At 33.6% G+C, this 25186-nt stretch overlaps 2 protein-coding genes across 8 annotated transcripts in view; both read left to right on the top strand.

Annotated features, from left to right (window-relative positions):
* The first annotated feature begins 261 nt into the window (after window positions 1-261).
* On the top strand, window positions 262-13621 carry calr3b (calreticulin 3b). Its single transcript, NM_201465.3, has 9 exons — window positions 262-452; window positions 2136-2237; window positions 4116-4319; window positions 5765-5859; window positions 6457-6666; window positions 9468-9581; window positions 9686-9829; window positions 10219-10311; window positions 11858-13621. Exons 1-9 carry the CDS (start codon window positions 359-361, stop codon window positions 12053-12055), a joined length of 1254 nt encoding a protein of 417 aa, NP_958873.3. The 5' UTR covers window positions 262-358; the 3' UTR covers window positions 12056-13621.
* Window positions 13622-17397: 3776 nt separating this feature from the next.
* The window catches only part of eps15l1b (epidermal growth factor receptor pathway substrate 15-like 1b), a 103039-nt gene continuing 95250 nt past the window's right edge, over window positions 17398-25186 (top strand). For all 7 annotated transcript variants that reach the window (XM_073931777.1, XM_073931773.1, XM_073931765.1 and 4 more), the window contains exons 1-5: window positions 17398-17483; window positions 21722-21763; window positions 22240-22329; window positions 22413-22460; window positions 23842-23943. In XM_073931777.1, coding sequence (XP_073787878.1) covers window positions 17457-17483; window positions 21722-21763; window positions 22240-22329; window positions 22413-22460; window positions 23842-23943 — 309 coding nt within the window. In that variant the 5' untranslated portion in view covers window positions 17398-17456. The remainder of the gene's footprint in view (window positions 17484-21721; window positions 21764-22239; window positions 22330-22412; window positions 22461-23841; window positions 23944-25186) is intronic.

The raw sequence follows: 25186 nt of genomic DNA, 5'->3' as shown, positions 1-25186 counted from the left end.
GCATACACGTCTCGTTTGTGAGGTAAAAAATCCCACTTAACCGGGCTTCCCGCCCCTGTTGTTCTACAAACTGATCCTGAGTCAGTTCTGTCCTGTCATATGCCTATGTGTATAACCATTGTGGACTATAACCACTGATCTGAGAACAGAACAAGAAGCGGATAGAATATCCGGTGTGGAGGCGAGCCATGCACTTCGTGGTCTCTTGTCATTGGTCGAGAGGGTGAGCTGGGGACCAATCAGCGGTAGACATCTGTGCAGCCACGCGCTTTTCCCGAGCAACTGAGGAACCGAGGGCAGCAGAGCGCGAGAGCGAGCGTGCGGGAGTCATTTCTTTAAAAAAAATTAATTAACGAAGATGCAAATTTCATTATTACAGTTAATTTCGGCTGCATTATTGGCACTGGCAGCCAATGCAGAAGTGTACTTAAACGAGCAGTTTCTGGACGGAGGTGAGTGAATGCTTAACTTGCACGTCATGGTTGATTTGTAGGTCACAACATTTGTGAGTAACATTAAAATAAATTTTTTAATAAACAATTAATATAATATTGTGCTTAATTTGTTATGTTTGGAAAGTGAATCGAATAACATATTGGCAGTATAGGTTTACATTAGTTTCCCAGAGCAGAATCGAAACTATTTTTCTTTCTGCACATTATATATTCAGGGTATCTACAGAGTCTTTAAGTCGTAAAAAAAAAACAAATTTTACGCCTTAAAAAAAGTCTTAATTCCACTGAAATATTGTGTTGTAGGGTTGAAGTCATTTTCAACGGGTCTTCAATTCTTCAGGTCTTCAATTTCCTATAATTAACAATCCTATCACTAACAATATATTTCAATAAAAGTTAAGAAAATTGTATTTACTATTTTTTTTTTACTTATGAATATGGTTTAATTATCTTCCTTACAATATCATTTGTTTTTTTAGGGTTTTTAACTTGGCCAATAAAAAAGTCTTTAGCGTTTAGCCTTGTGTAAGTTTGAAATTTTATTCAATATGGTCTTAAAATGGTCTTAAAAAGTCTTAAATTTGACTATGAAACCTGTAGAAACCCTGTATATTATTTAAGTAGTGCATAATGTTACATATTTATTGACATTTATTTACTTGCTTATCTGGTAGTTTTGTTAGCTATGAGCTTGACTGTATGCTGCTAGCACGCTAAAAGTTGATAAATTATTAGTTTAACATAAATACATGATACATTTCTGTTCCAACACAACAGATTAAAAGGTTTGGATGACTCATCCTGTACTTAGGGGTGTGGCCAAATGTCTGTCCAATTAAAAAACTCTAATGAATGCTTAATTGCCTCCCCACTGAGGCTCTCTATAGCTGGCTCGTTACTAGATCAGATACGAAAATATAAATTTGTCTAATATAAATATTATATAATATAATGAGAGAATTTTTCATATATTATTCATTAAATTTCCCATTTATTGTATTTTATTAACGTCTTCCCCAACCCTAAACCCAACCGTCACAATAATGTAAAAACGGTAGATGTACCAAGTATTATTAAATTACCTAATAAATTGTATTTTATTAACGCCTACCCTAAACCCAACCATTACAGTACTGTAAAAATATAAATTATTGTTATACTGTGCTACAATAAAGATGCTATATTGATGTGTGATCTGCCGCTGTATCCTGTTTAGACTTTACATTGTAGCTGGATAGCAAAAGCCGTAAATCACAACTTGATCATTTCTGTCATGTAAACTAAATCCTGCCGACTATTTATATAGGTTAATGGCATATCCCATGTAAGGGACAGTGCTTAGATTTCATGCATCGTCACATTTTATAGGTCATTATTCAATACCTTTTCTTATTGATTTACTTATTGGACAAGAAATGATTGTATTTTAGACTTTATAGTCAAGTAAATCTTCCATTTGCACATGGATTTGCAAGAACAGGAAGTTTCTGGCCAGCCTTAAGTTGCTCCACAAACTTCCTTGAATATCACAGTCATGAATGTGTGATGTAAAACTCATAAATTCCATTCATTTCCTCTACAAGTTCATAGATAAAGTGCTAGACAGAACTTAACAATGAGATTTTTTTTTTAAGTCATTGTGTTTTTTGTGCTGCTAACTTTTATTATCTGACTTTGTAGATGCCTGGAGGAGTCGATGGGTTAATTCGGAGCACAAATCTGACTACGGGCAGTTTAAACTGACCGCTGGAAACTTCTACGGAGACGCTGAGAAAGATAAGGGTAAGCATTTGCATGCGTTTTACTCATCTGGTCATTCAGCAAATTTCTAGATGATGAAATATGTGACCATGGACCACAAAACCAATCTTATGTTGCATGGATACATGTGTAGGGAGTCAAAAATATAGATTTGTTTTAAAGGGTCACGAAACACCAAAACACATGTTTTGAGCTGTTGACAGTCGTATATGTGTCCCACGCTGCTAAAAACACTATTAGGACACCTATATTTCACTAAAAAGTGTAAATTGGTTGTTTTTGCGTTATTTCAAGCAAAATCGTACTTCCGGTTTGAAATGAATTTTTGAAGCTGCGTCACGGTCATGACATATTAGCGTGTATTCCAGCGTGCAGACTGGACGCCTGTGCCAGAGTGAGTCTTATTACGTCTTACAATGTGATGCATTAATGCATGAGTAAGGCTTGGTTCAAACCAATCAGCGCGCTCTATTGTGCAACTTCATTAATATTCATTACTATCACCGTGTTTTCAGGACAGAGACGCCACGTTGTGTTGGCAAAACAAGCGTGAAGTGTTGCTTTTATAGTTTGCTGCAGTTAAGTTTCGTTTTCATTTTCTCTCTGTGAGAGCGCAGCTGGAGTCACGTGTGGATTAACAGTGTACGCGACGCTCGACAACAATAACTTACGTGTCTAAGGAGGATTATTGTTTACCTGAGAGCTGTTCTCATCTGCAAACGCTGAGATCCAGATTCGTTTGTAGTGTTCTCTTTATAAAGACGCGGCTCTAGTTGCTGGTGATTGTCCTGTCTCTACAGATTTGGTAAGTGAGCGATCAGTGCTCTTTGTTTATTCAGTTTGTTCGTATCTAACAAACTATTGCACCGTGTAAACATGTTAGCACCACAACCAAACTTTAACCTTGTGTAGGATTTTTACCCCATTTAGTGACCGGAATAACACACGCGGCTTTCTGACGCTACCTGCTGTGTGCATCTAAGTTTCTGGGAAATGCGGAGGTTTTTTTCTCTCATTTGCCGTGCGGTATAAAACATTGCATGAAAAATACACGCTTAGAGCAGTTCCTCGAATCAAATATCTCGTGTGTCGCGAGGGGCATGAATGAATTCCCTGAATGAAAGAGCCAAACTGCAGTTAAAGTCCAACATTTAATAATTTGGCAAATAATTCGACTACAGATGTCCATGTAGGTTAAACACTATCACTTTCTCGCGCGTGTGCGTGTGTGCGTGTGCGTGTGTGCGTGTGCGTGTGCGTGTGTGACTCTGAAACTCACGCGTGCCCAAATAGACACTCCCACACCATCCCACTTTTCTTCCCTCCGACACTCCCCCCTAAACAGAGCTGGACACGCCCACTTTTCTGACTTTTTCCAAAGTAGAGGTGTGAACACCCTGCTGAAACGAGGGGGTTTCATGGCCCTTTAATGCCAACAAAATCATGTCAAACAGGGCTGCACAATACTGGGAAAATATACGATACAATAATTGTTGCTATTATTGTTTGCAATATAACATTTCCCAACAGCTACTTTATTTATGTAATAATACTAAAATTAATGGGTAATAGATATTTATCTGATCTAATTTCATTTAATTAAGCCTGTCACAATGTCTTCTATTGTTGTACGATATATTGCACCAAAATATATTGCGATATTATTTCCATTTTAAGACCATTTTATGCATTCATTATATAACGCCAGAATGACAATATAATATCATCACAATGCAGGTACGCTCTTTCAAAGATCACATCATATTTTATGTAATTTCATTGAATTTCTTTGGTTCTTTCAGTATAGTTTAGGAGATTTGAAAAAGGAGTGTGAATAATTTTGACGTATACTGTATTTGAGTTTTGCATCACTTTTATTATCACTTTGTCCATCAACAGGCCTGCAGACCAGTCAAGATGCTCGTTTCTACGCCACCTCTGTCCGCTTCGAGCCCTTTAGCAATGAGGGCAAAACACTGGTGATCCAGTTTACGGTTAAACACGAGCAGAAGATCGACTGTGGAGGCGGATACGTTAAAGTCTTCCCAGCTGATCTCAACCAGGCGGACATGCACGGCGACTCCCAGTATTACATCATGTTTGGTACATTGAGCAAAAATTTCTGGTTACCACCTTTTTAAACAGACTCGTGTTCATTAAAATACAGTTGTGGACAAAATTGTTGGTACACTTCAGTGTTGTCCATGGGAGGTTTATTAGTTTGCCTATTATGCTTTATTAAGGGGTTTTAAACATGGGCAGCAGTGTGTAAATAATAATATAAGCAACTTCTTGTGGTAAAAAATTTATTATTTGTATTGTTTATAATCAGACTTGATGAAATCAGTCTGCAGAAACACTTTAATTGACATTCTCCTTTTGTACGTGTCATCAGAGGGGGAAAACCCCGCCCACTAGTGACCATCACTCCCTCATTAGCATAGGTTATTAGTCTTGTTATTGAATCTGCCACTATGCTGACACACAGGCATTTGTAGCTCCGCCCTCTTTTGAAAAAGAGCACAATCTCATTTGAATTTAAAGCGACAGCCACCAAAACACCACAGTTGGGATCAAAGCCTAAAGGTCAGTTTCAGAGAGTTGGAAAGCATTATTGGTGTGGTGTTTTAAGCTGAAACTTCACATACACTAGTGACATCAGACTTATTTTACATATTATATAAAAGGGCATAATAGGTCCCCTGTAATGCTTCTGTTCCACCACTATTTAAAAGCAAAATCTAATTTTCATTAGTTAATTTTTAGTCGTTTTTGATTAATCATTACTTTTATCAGTTTTAAGTTATTTCAGCATCCACTGTGGATTTGTCTTTGTTCAATTTAATGGTACCAACAATTTTGTCCACGTCTGTATATAATTTAATGATGTTTTGGTGTCTGCCTCAAATTAGATTTTAAAATAGTGGCTTTATATACAATGTGAAAGTTAAGTGTTTCATCAAAAAATACACAACATTATTCTCACCTGTACTTAATATATTTGGTACACGTATATTAATGTATTTTAATAAGCATACATTTAAAAAAAAAAAAAACTAATTACAATTGTTTTGATTTTGTTATAACATGGCTTTTTAACTACTGAGTAATGTTAATTACATTGAATATATATTGGTTATGTTAAGTTACATTTAATTATGTATAATTGATTGTAATTACCATAGTAAGTACTGAACCCGTGTAAAAAGGACAGTTTAAAATAAAGTGTTACAAAAATATTTAATTAATTAAATTAAATGCTTATTTTTTTAATAAATAGAAAAAACGTGGTGCTTTGAGATATTAAATATGAAAAACCAAAATGACATTTTTTAAAAAAAATTTTTCCTTAAAACCCCAAATCAGAAAAAGTTGGGACAGTATGGAAAACGGAAATTCAAAAGAAAGTAGTGATTTGGCTGGGCTGCCTGCTGTCCTGACCTGTCTCTAATAGAGAGGAGCTTTTTAAAAAAAAAAAATTATTTTACTTACTGCGTGTCTTTTTCTGTTATTTTATTATGTTTTGTGTTTTTATATATTCTCAACAGGGCCTGATATCTGTGGCTACAGCACTAAAAAGGTTCACGTCATTTTTAACTATAAGGGACAGAACCACCTCATCAAGAAAGATATCAAATGCAAGGTCAGTTCTTGTTTCATTTTGACATTACTTTCATTTTCCAGGTTTAATGAAATCTTTTTTTTTTTTTTTTGCAAAATCTTCAATTTAATACACCAAATTTGACACATGTACATTTACAATCTGATTGATTGTAGTGTTGTCACGATTACGGAATTTGGTACCAATCGATACTAACATTTTAAAAACGTCCATTTCCCGCTAACATTTGAGCGCTGTTGAGCGCGTTCTTAATCAGTGCTGATTTGCCATTGTGTTCAAGTGCTCAACAGAAATCACTGTGATTGGTCGTGAAGGTCATCAGTTTACCGAACTCGCCACTGTTACCAAGTGTAAATACAGATGCAGAAAAACTGAAGTGTTTTAAAGCCGTGAAGATCAGCTGGTCTGTTTATAAGCTGACATAAGAGAGATCCGCTGATGAATCGACTGGTCTTTGCGGCTTTAAAACACTCCAATAAATCTTTCCATTAAACATAAAATAATACAGGTGGGCTAATAATTCCGTCTTTAATTGAATATAAACAATGATTGACATTTGAGATCACTTTTAAAGCTTGTTGTCTAACTGAACTTTATCTTTCTTTTTTTTTCCTCCAGGATGATGAACTGACTCACCTGTACACATTGATCTTGAATCCGGATCAGACATATGAGGTTAAGATTGATAATGAGAAGGTGGAGTCCGGCTCTCTGGAGGAGGACTGGGATTTCTTGCCCCCGAAGAAGATCAAGGACCCCGAAGCTAAAAAACCCGAGGACTGGGACGACCGGGCCAAGATTGATGACGAGACTGACACCAAACCTGAGGTTCGATTTCATTTAATGATCTGGTGTCTTTTCACTAATGAAGTGTATTGTGTTCAGTAGGGGTATGGTAGCATGGTGCTGGTAGCATATGTCAAAATCAGATTCGTTTAAGAATGAAACCAGTCTATGTTGTAATGGTGACCAGTCCTTGCTAAAAAGAGTGATTCACTGAAACCTTTATTTAAATGATTTATTCCAAGTAGCTGAATCTTTAAGAAATGGAGCAGGTGATTCTTTATGAATGGATCATTGAATCAATCACTCAAATGACTGAAAAGCAGATTAGTTCAGGAATTAATGGACATGTCATGATGCGTGACTCACTGAATCCTTCATTCAAATGATTTGTTATAAAAGGCAGATTCATTCTTAAATGAAGCAGGTGACTCTTTATGAATGGATCATTGAATCAATGACTCAGATGGTTAAGTCAAAAGCTGATTAGTACAGGAACAAATCCAAATCATGGCGACAAGTCCATGTCGTAATAAGTGACTCGCTGAATCTTTTATTCAAATAATTTGTCATAAAAGGCAGATTCATTCAGAAATTAAGTAGGTGATTCTTTATGAATGGAGCATTGAATCAAAATGCAGATTAGCTAAGGAATTAAACGAGTCCATGTCATGATGAGTGACTCACTGAATCTTTCATTTAAATTATTTGTTAAAACGGCTGATTCATTCAGAAATGAAACAAGTGACTCTTTATGAATGGATCATAAAATCAGTGACTCAAATGACTCATTTAAAAAGCAGATTAATTTAGGAATTAGTGGACATGTCATGATTAGTGACTTACTGAAACTCATTCAAATGATTTGTTACAAAAGGCTGATTCATTCAGAAACGAAGCAGGTGATTCTTTATGAATGGATCATTGAATCAGTGACTCAAATGATTAATTTACAAGCAGATTAGTTTAGAAATTAATGGACATTGGTGTGAGTGACTTCCTGAATCTTTTATTCAAATGGTTTGTTAAAAAGGCTGATTCATACTTAAATGAAACAGGTGATTCTTTATGAATGGATCATTGAATTAATGACTCAAATGATTAAGTCAAAAGCTGATTAGTTCAGGAATTAAACCAATCCATATCATGGCAACAAGTCCATGTTGTAATAAGTGACTCGCTGAATCTTTCATTCAAATAATTTGTCATAAAAGGCAGATTCATTCAGAATTAAGTAGGTGATTCTTTATGAATGGAGCATTGAGTCAAAAAGCAGATTAGCTCAGGAATTAAACGAGTCCATGTCATGATGAGTGACTCACTGAATCTTTCATTTAAATTATTTGCTAAAAAGGCTGATTTATTCAGAAATGAAGCAAGTGACTCTTTATAAATGGATCATCGAATCAAAAAGCAGATTAGCTGAGGAATTAAACAAGTCCATGTCTTGATTAGTGACTCGCTGAATCTTTCATTCAAAGGATCTGTTAAAAAAGGCTGATTTATTCAGAAATTAAGCAGGTGATTCTTTATGAATGGATCACTGATTCAATGACTCATTCATAAGCAGATTAGTTCAGGAATTAAACAAATCCATGTTATAATGGCGACAAGTCCAAGCCGTAATGAGTGACTCGCTGAATCTTTCATTCAAATGAATTGTTAAAGGTAGATTCGTTCAGAAATAAAGCAGGTGAATTTGTGAATGGTTAATTAAACCACGACTAAAATTATTAATTTAAAAACAGATTAATTAAAGAATGAGACAACACAGTGCTCTGTTTTGTTCCAGCTTTACATTTACATTTAGTCATTTAGCAGACGCTTTTATCCAAAGCGACTTACAAATGAGGACAAGGAAGCAATTTACACAACTATAAGAGCAACAATGAATAAGTGCTAAAGGCAAGTTTCAGGTATGCAAAGAAAGTGTAAGAAGCAAAACATAAGTAATATTTTTTTTATTTTTTATTTATTATAATTTTTTTTATTAATGTAGTTAGTGGAGGGGTCAGAGAGGCAATTGCAGATTAGGAAGTGAAGTGGAGACTAAATAGTTGAGTTTTAATTCGTTTCTTGAAGACAGTGAGTGACTCTGCCGTTCTGATGCAGTTAGAGAGTTCATTCCACCAACTGGGCAGATTGAGCGTGAGCGTTTGGGAAAGTGATTTCTTCCCTCTTTGGGATGGAACCACGAGGCGACGTTCATTCACAGAACGCAAGTTTCTGGAGGGCCTACAAATCTGCAGAAGTGAGAGCAGATAAGGAGCAAAGCCAGAGGTTGCTTTGTAAGCAAACATCAGAGCTTCGAATTTGATGCGAGCAGCAACTGGCAGCCAGTGCAAACGGATGAGTAGTGAAGTAACATGTGTTCTTTTAGGTTCATTAAAGACCACTCGTGCTGCTGCGTTCTGAAGCAGCTGAAGAGGTTTGATAGAGTTAGCTGAAGCCCGGCTAGTAGAGAGTTGCAGTTATCCAGTCTGGAGAGAACAAGAGCTTGAACAAGGAGTTGAGCTGCATGTTTAGATAAGAGTCGGACCTTAAATTATTTTAATGGTGAATCTAAAGAAGCAGACTAAACTGTCTAAAGTGTAATTCACCAGCATTAACGTCTCGTTTTAACTAACTTTTACTGTCAAATACAGTACTTTTTGCTTGCTTGTCATATTACTGAACTACATATTTCAAATAAACCTATACTTTTTGCAAAACTTTTACATTTATTTATTTATTTTTTTGCTTAATGATTGACAATCAGTGAAAATGGTTAAAACAAATAATAATATTATAGACTTAAATGGCAGAGAAGGTCAGTTTTATAAATCCTGCTTTCTGACATTTATCAGGACTGGGATAAGCCCGAGAATATCCCCGATCCTGATGCTAAGAAGCCAGAAGACTGGGATGAGGACATGGATGGAGAGTGGGAGCCTGCCATGATCCCTAACCCCGAGTACAAGGTACAGATTCACATGCTATTCACACGCTACTAAAAAGTAAAAGTAAATTATTTGTGCTCATTGATTTCAGACTGTGATTGTATTATTGTTCTGTTATGGCGCAGGGTGAGTGGAAACCCAAACAGATTGACAACCCGAACTACAAGGGCGCCTGGGTGCATCCTGAAATCGATAACCCAGAACACGTTCCTGATGACCAGATCTACAAATTCGACAATATTGGAGTCCTTGGGCTGGATCTCTGGCAGGTAAGAATGCTTACATTTACAGTTCTCCGCAAAAACAAGTACACCCTATTTTAAAAATGATGATTTTTTTTTTATCCATTTCTCGATTGTAGGTCATATATTTGAGTGCATTTGAACAAAACATAGTTATTAAACAGATGCATTTATTAAAGTAGTAATTTAGCCACTTATAGCTTTTAAATAAATATAGAATTGTATTAAATATTGTCAAATGCATATTTTTTTATTGTCTTTGTTTTGTTTTTTTTTCATTTTTATATATAACATGAACTAAATATAGCTATGAACAGACACGCATGAACCTTGTGTATTTAACAATCCAGAAAGGGCACAAGTATACAAGGCACCCTTTCAATGTTTAATTTTTGTTTGTTTTTTTTTCTCTCTAGGTGAAGTCTGGCACCATTTTTGACAACTTCTTCATCTCAGATGATGTGAAAGAAGCTGAGGAATTTGGAAATGAAACGTGGGGCGCTACAAAGGTACGAGATGCATGCACAAACACACCAACCATGGTATAAAGCTTAACATTGTCAAGTAGTAGCTATTAGTAAAAGCATTAAGCTCAAGCATGAAGATTTGTAAACCTAAAAAAAACAACAAGGTTGTTGAAAAAGAAAGGTGTCGAATGTAGTTTGCATCTAGAAATGAATGTTTTTAAAAAAGATTTTTTTCCTGGATTAATATTAGATTAATATTATTATTATTATTATTATTTTAAATATTATTTATTATTATTATTATTATTATTATTAGAAGTGGTTATTATTATTATTATTATTATTATTATTCCTATTATTATTATCATAACTATTATTGTTGTTGTTGTTGTTGTTGTTGTTATTATATTATTATTAGAAGTGGTTATTATTATTACTAATTATTATTATTATTATTATTATTATTATTGCTATTATTATTATTATCATAAGTATTATTGTTGTTGTTATTATATTATTATTATTATTGTTGTTGCTATTATTATTATTATTATTATCAAGTATTATTGTTGTTGTTATTATATTATTATTATTATTATTATTATTAGAAGGGGTTATTATTATTACTAATTATTATTATTGCTATTATTATTCTTATTATCATAAGTATTATTATTGTTGTTGTTATTATATTATTATTATTATTATTATTATTATTATTAGAAGTGGTTATTATTATTATTATTATTATTACCATAAGTATTATTATTGTTGTTATATTATTATTATTTTTTTAAGTATTGGTGGTGTTTATTATTATTATTATTATTATTATTATTATTAATATTGTTAATATTATTATCATTATTATCATAAGCATTATTATTATTGTTGTTGTTAGAAATTTTATTATTATTGTTATTAGAAGTGATGTTGTTATTATTTTTATTTTTTATTATTATTAAAAGTATTATTGTTATTTTAAGTATTATTATAGTTGTTGTTGTTGTTGTTGTTGTTATTATGTTTAGATGTATAATAATAATAATATTATAAGTACTTTTGTTGTTGTTGTTGTTGTTGTTGTTGTTGTTGTTGTTGTTGTTATTATTATTATTTATTATTATTATTATTATCATCATTATTTATTATTATTATTATTATTAGAAGTATTATTGGAAGTATTATTATACTTTGAATCATTTGGGTTGTTGTTTTTGTTTATTATTATTATTATTATCATCATTATTATTATTATTATTATTACATTTGTTTCCCAATATGTCAGTTTTATATTCTGGCTAGAATAGACAAAATAACTGCATTATTGCAAATATTTATGGAAATAAATTGGCTAGCATGATGAAATTAAACTGATATCCATGGCATTAAATCTTAAATGGATAAATAAGTTTGCATCTAGTAAATTAACAAAAAAAACTAAACAAAAAGCATGAATATTTAGAAGAAAAAAAACACTCTTCTTCAGATCTAAAGAGCTGCACCACTTTCCATGTAAATTAAGTGTAGTTTGCATGCAGTTTTATATAAGCAATAAACACATTTTTAATTGTCTGTCCTGCAACAGGGCCCCGAGAAGAAAATGAAGGAGGAACAGGAAGAGAAGAAACGCAAAGAGGAAGAGGAAAAGAACAAGGAGCAGAACACCGAAGCAGCAGATGAGGAAGAGGAAGACGAAGGAGAGGAGGAAGAGGAAGAAGACGAGACTGAAGAGCCTCAGGAGGACGAAGGAGACGAGGATGTGCTTCAGAAAGACGAACTGTAAAGCAGAAATCCATTTTTGTCCATATTCCACATTATACCAGGGACGCGACTGCAGTGCATTCATTCAAAACAACACATTCAGACTGAATGGGAACCAATGGAGGTTCTCAGACCACGCGTTCAATCAGTGAGCTTTGACCCCTAAATAGCCATTTAAAGAGACGGTTCACCCAAAAACTGAAACTTGTCATTATTTATTCATCCTCCATTTGTTCCAAACCAACGTTTCTTTCCTCTGTTGAACACAAAATAAGATATTCTGTGTTATATTTTATTGTAATTAGTAGCATAGTATTTTTTTTATGCTACTATGGAAGTCAATGGGTCCCAGCAACCAGCATTCTACAAAATATCTTCCTTTGTGTTCAACTGAAGACAGAAACTCTTAAACGTTTAGATTTTTGGGTGAACTGTCCCCCTAAATACCTTATTTTGTTTGTTTATTTAGAAGATCTCAGCCCATGCATTTAATTAGTGATCTTTGACCCCTAAATGGCCAGTTAAAAAGACAGTTAACCTAAAAAATTTAATTCTCTCTTTCATTTATTCATCAATGACTTGTTCCAAACCGGTTTGAGTTTCTTTCTTCTGTTGAACACACAATAAGATATGCTGAAGAATACTGTATTTTATTATGATTGGTAATATGAATTAGTAGCAAAACTATGGAAGTCAATGGGTCCCAGAAACCAGCATTCTTTAAACTATTTTCCTTTGTGTTCAACCGAGTAAAGAAACTCAAAGTTTAGAACCACTTGAGTGAGTGGTGATTTTGGGTGAACTGTCCCCTTAAATACCTTGTTTTTGTTTGTTTGTTTGTTTGTTTGTTTGGTAGTTTTCAGCTCATGCATTACATAGTTAGTGACATTTGACCCCTAAATAGCCAGTTAAAGAGACCGTTCAGCCAAAAAAAAAAAAATGAAGTCCTTCGCTTGTTTCAAACCTGTTCGAGTTTCTTTCTTCTGTTGAACACAAAGGAAGATATTCTGAAGAATGCTGGTAAAAACAAACATTGACTTGCATTGCATTTTTTTTGCTCCTCCTATGGATGTTAATTCTTTGAGCATTCTTTGAAGTGTCTTTTTTTTGTGTTTTTATAGAACAAAAAAAATAAGTTTAGAATCATTTGAATTGGTAAATGTTCTTTTTTAATGTGAATTGTCCCTTTAAATATCATCTTTTATTTGTTTGTTTGTTTTTGAGTGTTTCTTTATGGTACCGGGGTCCGACATGTGAAACACCTTTAAAGAACTGGTCTATGATCAGTTTATTGTGCCTTTTGTGTATGCAAAATTGTTGTTTCTGTTAGTTTGAAGGAATTGGATTAAGTTAGATTAACAGTCTGTATCAGGAAGCCGGATTAGCTTTATAGGCAGTTATGTTTTAGTTTAGTTTGCACCAATTCTGCATTTTGTAGCTCAGCTTCTACATAATACCATGGCACATAATGACTTTACCTGTTTGTTCAAACTACTTATTTATGACGAGTCGAACCAACACAGTTTTTAACTTTTTTTTTTTTTTTTTGGCCAACTTAATTGTTTTATGTTCATTCAACTTAAATTTATAAAAATGATTGGTCACTTTATTTTGATGGTTCGCTTGTTGAATTTAAGTTACATTGCATCTACATGGCAACTAATTCTCATTAGATTATAAGTAAACGGTCAGTGTTAGTTAACATGGACTTACAAAGTGTCTTACAGTCAGTTAAATGTCTGTTTAGCAGCAGATATCAAGCAGACAGTCTACAAATGCTCAAATGGACCATCAAAATAAAGTGTTACCAAACGATAAAGTTAACTTAATCGATTTGTGTTGGGACAACATGAAGGAATTGTGTGGATGCTTTACAATGAGTAATTGAAGTCGAGCTGCCTTAAAGGGATAGTTCACCTACAATATTCTGTCATCATTCACTCGCTCTTCACATGTTTCAAACCTTTGAGTTTCTTTCACACAAGAAGAAATCTTGAGGAAAGCTGAAAACCGGTAACCATTGACTTCCATTGTAGAAGAACAAATACTAGGGAAGTCAATGGTTACCGGTTTCCAACATTCTTCAAAATATATTCTTTTGTGTTCAGCATGCAAAAGAAATTCATAAAGTTTTGAAACCAAATGAGGGTGAGTACATATTCATTTTCTTGTGCGAACTGAAACTTACCTGATTGGTGCAAACTAAACTGAAACTTAAGTGGCTAATCCAGCTTAATGTTACAGGCCTGGGGTGTACTACATAAGGTTACCAGGATGTTGCACAGCTTAAATAGTTGATTCTTAATATTGCCATGAGGAATAGAAGATGAGATTTTCACCATGTTATTGTTGTTTTTGATAAGAGATTAATCAGGTTACAGGCTGGGCTCCAAACTATTGACCTCATTTCTGAAACCGAAACAGAATGGAGTCGTTTGTGTGTGAACTGTTGAGGAATGAGATTCTAGAAAAGCATACAATTGACATTTGTGTTTTGTAAATGAGGACCGGTTAATGTTTGTACTGTAGTGCAAAACTTGCAGTGACGCGATGCTCCTTTGGCACTGATGATTTACGTTTGCTTTTTAGTTTGTGTTCTGTTGCCACAAGTTATGTGCTGTGGTTGTTCTTAATGTCCTAAATGAGATATTCAGTACAATTCCTTTTATTTTCCAGCTTTATTTATTATAACGGCAATGTCTTTTTGGTTTTACCGTACACATTTTCAGTGGCGGTAACGTTTGCGACGTCCATATTGTAGTTACTTGAAAATAAACGAGCTGCAGTAGGGGATGTGGTTATATTTGCGTTAAAATCAACTAGTTGTCTACACACTGTGAAGTCCCCGATGTTCAAATTGGATTTCTTGTCAAATTGCAAAATCTTGTTTTGTGATGTTCGACCACCTTTTTACATGCCGAGACTTGTAATTAATGCCAAAGTTTTAATAAATAACTTTATTGTACATGCAGTTGTGTTATTTTGTGAGTTTGGGGTCCTATAAGGAAATAAGTTAAGATGATATTTGATCTCCCACACTTCCCACTTATTTGGGTCACTCATAATTAATCTAGAATTGTGGATATTTTATTCACATCCAGAAGTTTGGATAGTTTATTCACAAGTATCTGAGTAAATATGTACACTACCTGACTAATGTCTTGTCATCGATCCCAGTGGAAGAGCAGTCCAAAGACATGCGGTACAGGTGAATTGGGTAGGCTAAATTGTCTGTTGTGTGTTTGTGTGGATATTTCCCCGAGATGGGTTGCGGCTGGAAGGGCATCCGCTGCATAAAAACTTGCTGGATAAGTTGGCGGTTCATTCCGCTGTGGCGACCCCGGATTAATAAAGGGACTAAGCCGACAAGATAATGAATAAAAATGAATTTTCTTGTCGGCTTAGTCCCTTTATTAATCCGGGGTCGCCACAGCGGAATAAACCACCAATTTATCCAGCACGTTTTTATGCAGCGGATGCCCTTCCAGCCGCAACCCATCTCTAGAAAACATCCACACACACAGACACTCATACACTACAGGCAATTTAGTTTTCCCAATTTACTTGTACCCCATGTCTTTGGACTGTGGGGGGAAACCCACGCCAACACAGGGAGAACATGCAAACTCCACACAGAAACGCCAACTGGGCCCCAAGTGGTGCTCGCTGCAGAGCCATTTGAGGAGAGGTGAGCTCCAGAGAGGGGGAGCTTAAGCTTGAGCTCCACCTTTTTTGCACTTCTGTGAGGCGACAGCACTACCTACTGCGCCACTGCGTCACCTTATTATTATTATTATTATTATTATTATTATTATTATTATTATTATGTTTTCATTTTTTTATTGAAATAGCCAAATTGTGACTGAGAACAGTTGAATGTGCTGGCCAGTTTGTTTTTTGTCTAATAAATGACAGTAGGCTACAGTTTTTTTTTTTACTTTAAAACTTTACCAGATTGCTAGTTTTCCTAATATATGATGTAATAGATTTGTATTTTAAAAATTAGTCTTGTTTTAATTTATCCGTACTTCAATTTTTTAGGAAATATTTTTAGTAGATCAAAAAGTGTGGTTATGATGACATCTGACTAGCTAATCCAGCAAAAAAAATCACTAAAGTGCAGTATTGAAATCTCATAGTTAAATGGAAAGTGAGGTTTATAACTGCAAAAAGTCCAAAAAAAAAGAAAAAAAAGAACCACCTCTTTCACCAAGCTGGTTACGGGTCTGTATAGTTTACTACATGTTTTCTTCTATGTGCTTCTGACATATTTAATATCGCACATAAGTACACTAGATTTAAACGTGTATTCTTTTTGAGTCTTTTTTGAACATGTGGAACCTGATCTTCTTTAGTTGTGTTCACAGGAGTATACTTCAAATAATAAAAGGTATACCTAAATGCACAATAATAAACATAAGGTGCAAAAATAATAAATAAAAATAACTGCATAGGAAAAAAAACTAAGAAAGCTGTACAAAAAAAGCACAAATATACTATAACAGTAAACGATTAGAGTACTAGCTTGCACTATAAGAGTCCTGAAAATGTACACAAAAAAGTGAGCCTATTCAGTTGTATTGATTGAAGGCTTGAACTTTTCTTACTTAAAATAAACTTAAGATAAACTTAATTTTCATAAGTAGCTTAATACTGACACATGATATGTAGTAGATAGTCAATATGGTTTGTGCTAGCAACATGAAAGTTGCGGTTTGTTAAGTTCTGATGGATTTCTTTAGGTGAGCAAGTGCTTATATCTGCATAATTGTTGATTGTAATTATTTTACAGACAAACTAATATAAGAATTTGAACTGCAAATAAGATAAGCTGATACAATTATATAATTCGTGTTTACTATAATGGCAGACATTTCACATTGGTTTCCCCAGATATGGCGTTTCCAAAACTGATTCACCAGATGGAGACATTTTACAGCAGATTGTTGTGAAGTAAACTGTTTGGACGTGTTTATTACGGATTTCTTAAGACAGAAACTAAATTATTTTGTAAGGAATTAGCAGCACTTCTGATACACGTACTGTAGCCTAAAATGAATTTACGCTTAGCTACTAAACTTAGCATTTAGGCTAATGCGTGAACAACTGCAAATTGTTTCATTATTTACATATTTATTATTACACAACTTATGGTTTAAAATGTGACTAAAACATATAATTATTGTTTTTCTTGCTTTTACATGATTAGTATTTTACATTAATAACAATTGTGTCAAATTTGTCAAAGTGCGACGTTTGCGTATGTTTCATAATAATTTAACTTAGTAAATTTATCCTAAATTAATATCAACGAGATTAACGAGTTAATCTTTAATAAACAAGTAACTCAACCTTTCTCGATTTGACATTGGCTGTACGCGTTCACGAGACCCTCCTGTGCGCGTCCTCGTGAATCAGGAAATATGGCGGCGCTCACGCCACTCAGTCAGGTAATGACTTTAAAAGTTTGTTTAAATGATACTATCCAACAAATATTAAGAGTAATTATATAATATATGTTGTGTTGTGATAGGAAACCTTGTTACGTCTGGTTTAAGTGTAAACACACGGGTATTTGGTCCTCCTGTGAAACGCGCGCTGTTATCGACGGTTGTTAGCTAATATTTCGCATTTATTTATTAGATGGGGCTTTTTATAGGTTTTCATAACTCCCAGTAATCGATTACTGAGCATATTGTGCTGTTAAAGTCGCTGTTTTGCAACTTTTTGGCTCGCTTTATGTCGTGACAGCTGTTCAAACATCATAACAAAACTGATCATTGTTTTTTCTCTGACTCCTATCATAATTTCATGTAGAAACATTAGTCTTATGTTGATTATATGTTTTATGTTAGCACTCCGTGTGTTTACAGTGTTATTAAGGAACGAAACCTGTGTTTTCATCATGTGACGTCATCGATGCCAAAAGCAGCCCCTGCCCTTCCCATCATATATATATGAGCAATTCCAGCATTATGGATGTGACATTTACAGTAAAATTTCAAAACATAAATTCACATAGAAAGTAGATGTTAACATTATAATTAAACTTCTGTTTATATCTTCCTCAACTAGCCACAGAGTTAAGGGACCAGAAAACTATCAATCTGTAAACCTGTTTTGTACTTTAAATAAGGAAAATAAACATGCCTTATGGATGTGACCAAAAAAGTGTGCGAGTTTGCAGTATACAACAATATACTTTGTAGACAGCACAACCCAAAAGAAATAATGCTAATCAAAAAGATAAAGTATGTCTCTCTATAAATCAAACATTATTGACTTTATTTTATTTGACATTTTTTGTTTATGAATAAAAAGTGTTGTTATGGATGTGAAATCTCTCTGTTATGGATGTGACAGATGTGAAATTGCCACTTGTGTGGCTTTTTAAATCAAATATAATTGTTTGAAAACATTGACAGAGACATTTTTGAGTACTTCTAAAGTATTGTAAAATACAAGCCTACACAAAAGCCTACACAAAAAGCGTAGACGGATTCCATATTTTTTGATTTTTTTTTTATGGCAAGGTTAACGTTTGCTTGAAATTGCTTATATATATTGGGAGAATAATGTGTGTGATCTCCTTAGATTTCATAGTTTTGATGATTGAAAATTAAATGCATTAATTTAATTCAGTCATAAAAGAGAAAATATCGTCATAGTCATAAGCAGAAGGTTTTAATAAAATGACACCATAAATAAATGTCAACAAACCTATCACTTGGGCCAGACAGAATCTGCAGACATTTTTTGCTATTTGTGCGCATAATTTTTGTAAAAAATCTGCAGTAAATGCGGAATGATTTTGGGAGTGTAGTAACTAAAAAATAAATGAAATGAAATAAAATAGAATATGTTTTTAACTTGTATGTAATGCAAATCCACTTAGATCCACTTAATTGTTAAACAAAGAAAATCTCTCATATAACTTATCTACTAAAAAACAGAAAATTTAACGTTACAAACTGTGTTCTAAATAAATCATTTGAACATTTTTATATTAGACAATAATATTACAGAAATTTACTTAACAATGGAATAAAAATAAATTTACACACATTTAAACAAGAAAATAAATAGACTGCATAAGTGGCAAAAAATCTGTGGATTTCTGCTTGCGCAGATTCCATGTGGCCCTTCCTATCACAAATGCATTTAAGGTAAAAAAAAATGTAATTTGATGTACAAATGTATCTCCTGAAAAGGGTTTATGATGGCAGTAATCTTTATTTATTTATTTTCTACTATTTTTCTTTTTTCTTTTTACATTAATATGTTTCATTCCCTCATCTCTAGTGTGTTAAGTTGTTGTTAAGGGGTTGTTCTGTAAAAAAAAAATCGTAAAATCATAAATAAAAAGTAAATAAACGTTAACAAGTATGGGTGTTTCCCAGTGCTGGGTTGGAGCTCAAAGGGCATCCTCTGCATAAAACATATGCCGGATAAGTAGACAGTTCATTCCGCTGTGGTGACCCCTGATTAATAAGGGACAAAGCCATGTCGTGACAGCTGTTCAAGCAACAATAACAAAACTGATCATTGTTTTTTCTTTGACTCCTATCATAATTTCATTTAGAAACATTAGTCTTATGTTGATTATATGTTTTATGTTAGCAGTCCGTGTGTTTACAGTGTTATTAAGGACAGAAACCTGTGTTTTCATCATGTGACATCATCGATGCCAAAAGCTTCCCCTGCCCTTCCCATCACTGTAAAAACAAAATTTAATAATGTGCATTTTATATTTGTATATAATAGGAGAATAATGTGTGTGATCTCCTGAGATTACAGAGTTTTGATGAATGAAAATTAAATGTATTTAGTTCAGTCATAAAAGAGAAAGTATCGTCATAGTCATAAGCAGAAAGTTTTAATAAAATGACACTATAAATAAACGTCAACAAACCTATCACCAATGTAATTTGAGGTAGCAAAATGTAATTTGATGTACAAATGTATCTCCTGAAAAGGATTTATGATGATAGTAATCTTTATTTATTGTCTACTGTTTTTCTTATTTTATATTTTATTTTTTATGTTTATATATATATATTAGGGCTGCTCGATTATGGGAAAACTCATAATCACGATTATTTTGGTCATAATTGTAATCAACTGATAATCGTTTTGAATAATCGTGAAGTCAAAATTATTCGTCCTTCTGTGAATTTATTTTTTTATACAAATATTTCCTAAATTATGTTTAAGAGAGCAATTTTTTACAGTATTTCCTATAACATTTTTTCTTTTGAAGAAAGGCTTATTTTTTTTATTTCAGCTAGAAAAAAATCAGGTTTAAATATTTTAAACCCATTTTATGGTCAATATTATTATCCCCCTTAAGCAATATATATGTTTGATTGTCTGCAGAAGAAACTACTGTTACATAATGACTTGCCTATTTACTCTAATTCAGCCTTTGAATGTCACTTTAAGCTGAATACTATTATCTTGAAAAATATCTAATAAAATATAATGTGCTGTCATCATAGCAAAGATAAAAGAAATCAGTTATTAGAAATGAGCTATTAAATCTGTTTAAACTGTGTTTTAAGCATCTTAACTGTAAGAAAAAAGTCTTTCAGTCAGGAGCAGCGAGTGGATTTTGTCCTTTTTTTGTTTGATTAATAATAAAAACAGCAGCAGGAATATCGCACGCTGTCACTTATAAGAATAGTGCGGCTCCGATATGGTTTCTCTTTCTCGTGTCTTTTGATTCTCAACTTGTTTGTTTATTAGACAAATGAAGATTAATATGAATAATCACTAAACACCGTGCATGTATGTGACCATTAAAGCGCTCGCATTAGGATGGCGTTAGATGTGCGTGTGCTCTGCTGTCCGAGGCTAGCGCGGACCGCGCTCACAGACACACACAAACACACACACACACAATAACTGTCCGAGGCTAAGCGCAGCATGCACACACACAACAGTGCGTGCTCTTTCGCGCTTTTAAAAATATGAATGATGCGCATCCCATGATGCAGAAGTTACATTACAGCACATCTTTCAGTCACTTTCACGTGGAACTGGAAAGGAGGCGGTATATGATGGAATAATCGTTTATCTTAATTAATGGTTTTTCATAATCGTTATGAGCCGTAATCGAAATCGAAACTGGATTTTCGATTAATTGCACAGCCCTAATAAAAAGTAAATAAATAAATAAACATTAACTTGTATGGGTGTTTTCCAATACTGGGTTGTGGCTGGAAGGGCATCCGCTGCACAAAACATACGCTGGATAAGTTACCGGTTTATTTCGCTGTGGTGACCCCTGATTAATAAAGGGACTAAGCCGAAAAGAAAATGAATGAATGAATGAATGAACACATTAAGTACAAACTCTTTAGGTAGGCGAAATACATGTTTTTTTCATCGTTTGTTTTAATAATGTTATTTATAAATGGAAATGTATTGCAAATAGTTACTTTATACTTATTATTATTATTATTATTATTATTAATAATATTATTATTATTATTAATGAATACATTCTTTGTTTTGTTTGGTTTTATACTTTAATGTCCCATTTCTGTGAAATCTGTCTTTGACATGACATGGCCAGAACTTATTACAACACAATGAATTAAATGAAAAATAAACGTAAAATGTAAAGTTATTATATTATTATTATTTCATAATATATTTAATTCATTTTTATTTCTATTTTGTGCAGCTGTTAAGTGGAAACCCTGCATATGAGAGCCTCTACAGACAGGTAAATGCAGTAAATGTTTCCTTCCTGAAAGAGATGTACTTGAAGTGAAATCAGAAAAGCCCTGATATCATGTGTTTATATACACTGTGCACTATTATAATCAGTTTAATGTTGATACATTGGCTGTTAGCGATCATATGTTGTTTATATTTTGTTTCTGCCGTTTTAAATGATGCAGTTGTTGTTTTTTTGGCCACACTTAACAATGTTTCATAGTTAATATATTTACTAACATGAACTAATTAAGAACAATCCTTGCACAGCAATTATTAAAAATAGTTTAGCATTCACTAATGCATTATTAATATCCAAATTCATGCTTGTTAACATTAGTAAATGCCTCGTGAGTAAACATTAACTTTCATGAACAACTACTGTAATAAATGTATTGTTCATTGTTTGTTCATGTAAATAAATGCATTAAACAACATTAACTAATACAACCTTATTGTAAAGTGTGACCCTTTTTTCTGCAGGTGGATCCAGCAAACACTGGGAGAGTTGGAGCTGCAGAAGCTGCTCAGTTCTTAAAGAAATCCGGGCTTTCAGACAGCACACTGGGTCAGGTGAGAGATACGAGTCACTAAACACAGAAACAACATTGAAACTGTTGTGCAAAATGTCTAAATGTTTTTGTTGTGTTTTACAGATCTGGGATCTGTCCGATCCAGACAGAAAAGGTTACTTGGATAAAAAGGTAAGTAAAGTTGTTTTATGTTAAAATTTTCACAATTAAATACAGTCAGAAGTATTTGCCCCCTGTATATTTTATTTATATATATATATATATATTTTTTTATTTTCCCCCCAATTTATGTTTTACGTAAAGAAGACATTTTCTAATCATAATGGTTTTAATAACTCATTTCTGTTAACTGATTTCTTTTATCTTTGTCATGAAGACAGCACACAATTTTTGACTAGATATTTTTCAAGATACTAGTATTCAGCCTAAAGTGACATTTAAAGGCTTTACTAGGTTATTTAGGCAAGTTGGGGTCAATTAGGCAAGTCATTGTATAACAGTGGTTTGTTCTGTAGAAAATCCAAAACAAATATTGCTTAAGGGGGCTAATAATATTGACCTTAAAATAATTTTAAAAAATATTAAAAACTGCTTTTATTCTAGCCAAAATAAAACAAATAAGACTTTCTTATCTGTTTGCATTAGTTTGATCACAACTGTTTTTGATAATAAATGCCTTTTAATGGTGAAAATCCATTTTTTAAATAAATTTATGAGAAATTATGTTATTTAAAATAAACAACTTTTTGGACTGTTCTGCTTTTAATGTGTAAAAGCGCTTTGATTGTCCAGAAAAGCACTACATAAATGTAAGGAATTATGATTATTATTATTGGTATTATTATTATTAATGTTAATAATAAATAGGTTAATAATATATAAAAATAATAGAATATTTGGTAAATAATCTCAATGACTTGTTTAAATATCTTACAGAAAACAGAAAAAAATTTAATTTGTTTTTATTATTATTATTATTATTACTATTATATGTAACTATAAAATATGTCTTTTTGTATCCTTTTTTAATTCTATTGCATTATTCTTGACATTGCAATTCAGCCTCTTCTATCTACTTACCTGAAATTTGTGCTAATTAAAATGTGTTAAACCACTAAAACTAGAAAAAAATGATAACATAAAACTGGAATTTGGAACAAAAATCAGTCAAAGACGTCCACTTGTACTTATTTCAATATATAAATAGTAATGCTCAATAGAAAGAGCAGCATTAGATGAACTAAAAAGCATTATTGAACACAAATAAAGACTCTTTCTTCGTTGATAGTAAATATGAACTGCTTGTTTACATGGTGTCCTTGCTCAAGTGCAGTCAAACATTTGAAAACTTAGTAATACTGGTTAACAACATGTAGGATTAGGGCTTGGTTTAAAGTCACTACATGCATTTATGCAGAATGTACTGTTATTACAATAGCAATGTTGTTGTGACCTTTTACCAAGCCCACTGTAAAATAGTTTTACAGAATACTATTTCTCGGCACTTGAAGCTTTTTTTAATTACATATACAATTTCTTTTTCTATATAAAGGGCTTCTTCACTGCTCTGAGGCTGGTGGCGTCTGCTCAAGGAGGAAGTGATGTCAGTCTGAACAGTTTAAGCCAGAACATCTCCGCACCCATGCCTAAATTTGTGAGTATTGGGTCTAGGGTTGCAAATTTCCATGTGAACTAATGGGAAAATATGGGAATTAACAGATATTGAAGGGAATTGTTGGAAAAAAATAAATGAGTGAAAACAAGAGAGAACCCAGTCCAGGAGACTCGAAACAAGCAGAATTCCTTTATTGAGACGTGTTGGTTAATCTGCAGTCATACAGCGTCTTTAAGATGTCCATGTGTCTGCAAGAGCCTACTAGAGGTCCGCAGTCTGCAAGTTCTTTCACAAGTCTCTCACAAGTCTCACACAAGTCTGAATTAAGACAAAGATGTCATGTCTATATTGTGTTCTTAGGATGAGGGAATATGGCTAAACAAAGCATGCAAATTAAGAGTTGGAGTCAGCATGGCATAGGTGTTAAAAAAACGTCTCAGCTACTGACCACACAAGTTAAAGGGCCATGAAACCCCCTCATTTCAGCAGGGTGTTTTCACACCTCTACTTTGGAAAAAGTCAGAAAAGTGGGCGTGTCCAGCTCTGTTTAGGGGGGAGTGTCGGAGGAAGAAAAGTGGGATGGTGTGGGAGTGTCTATTTGGGCACGCGCGAGTTTCAGTCAAAATTCACACACACACACACACACACACACACACACACACACACACACACACACACACACACACACACACACACACACACACACACACACACACACACAGTAGAAAGTGATGGTGTTTAACCTACATGGACATCTGTAGTCGATTTATTTGCCAAATCATTAAATGGTGGACTTTAACTGCAGTTTGGCTCTTTCATTCAGGGAATTCATTCATGTCCCTCGCGACAAACAAGATATTTGATTGGAGGAACTGCTCTAAGCGTGTATTTTTCATGCAATGTTTGATACCGCACAGCGAATGAGAGAAAAAAAACCCTCAGCATTTCCCAGAAACTTAGATGCACACGGCAGGTAGCGTCAGAAAGCCGCGTGTGTTATTCCGGTCACTAAATGCGGTAAAACCCTACACGAGGTTAAAGTGTGGTTGTGGTGCTAACATGTTTACACTCGGTGCAATAGTTTGTTAGATACGAACAAACTGAATAAACAAAGAGCACTGGTCGCTCACTTACCAAATCTTTAGAGACAGGACAATCACCAGCAACTAGAGCCGCGTCTTTATTAAGAGAAGACTACAAGCGAATCCGGATCTCAGTGTTTGCAGATGAGAACAGCTCTCAGGTAAACAATGTTCCTCCTTAGACACGTAAGTTATTGTTG

Source organism: Danio rerio, chromosome 2 (genome assembly GCF_049306965.1).
Source record: "Danio rerio strain Tuebingen ecotype United States chromosome 2, GRCz12tu, whole genome shotgun sequence".
Taxonomy (NCBI): Eukaryota; Metazoa; Chordata; class Actinopteri; order Cypriniformes; family Danionidae; genus Danio; species Danio rerio.
The sequence above is the reverse complement of the archived record's forward strand: the minus strand, read 5'-3'. Positions and strand labels throughout refer to the sequence as shown.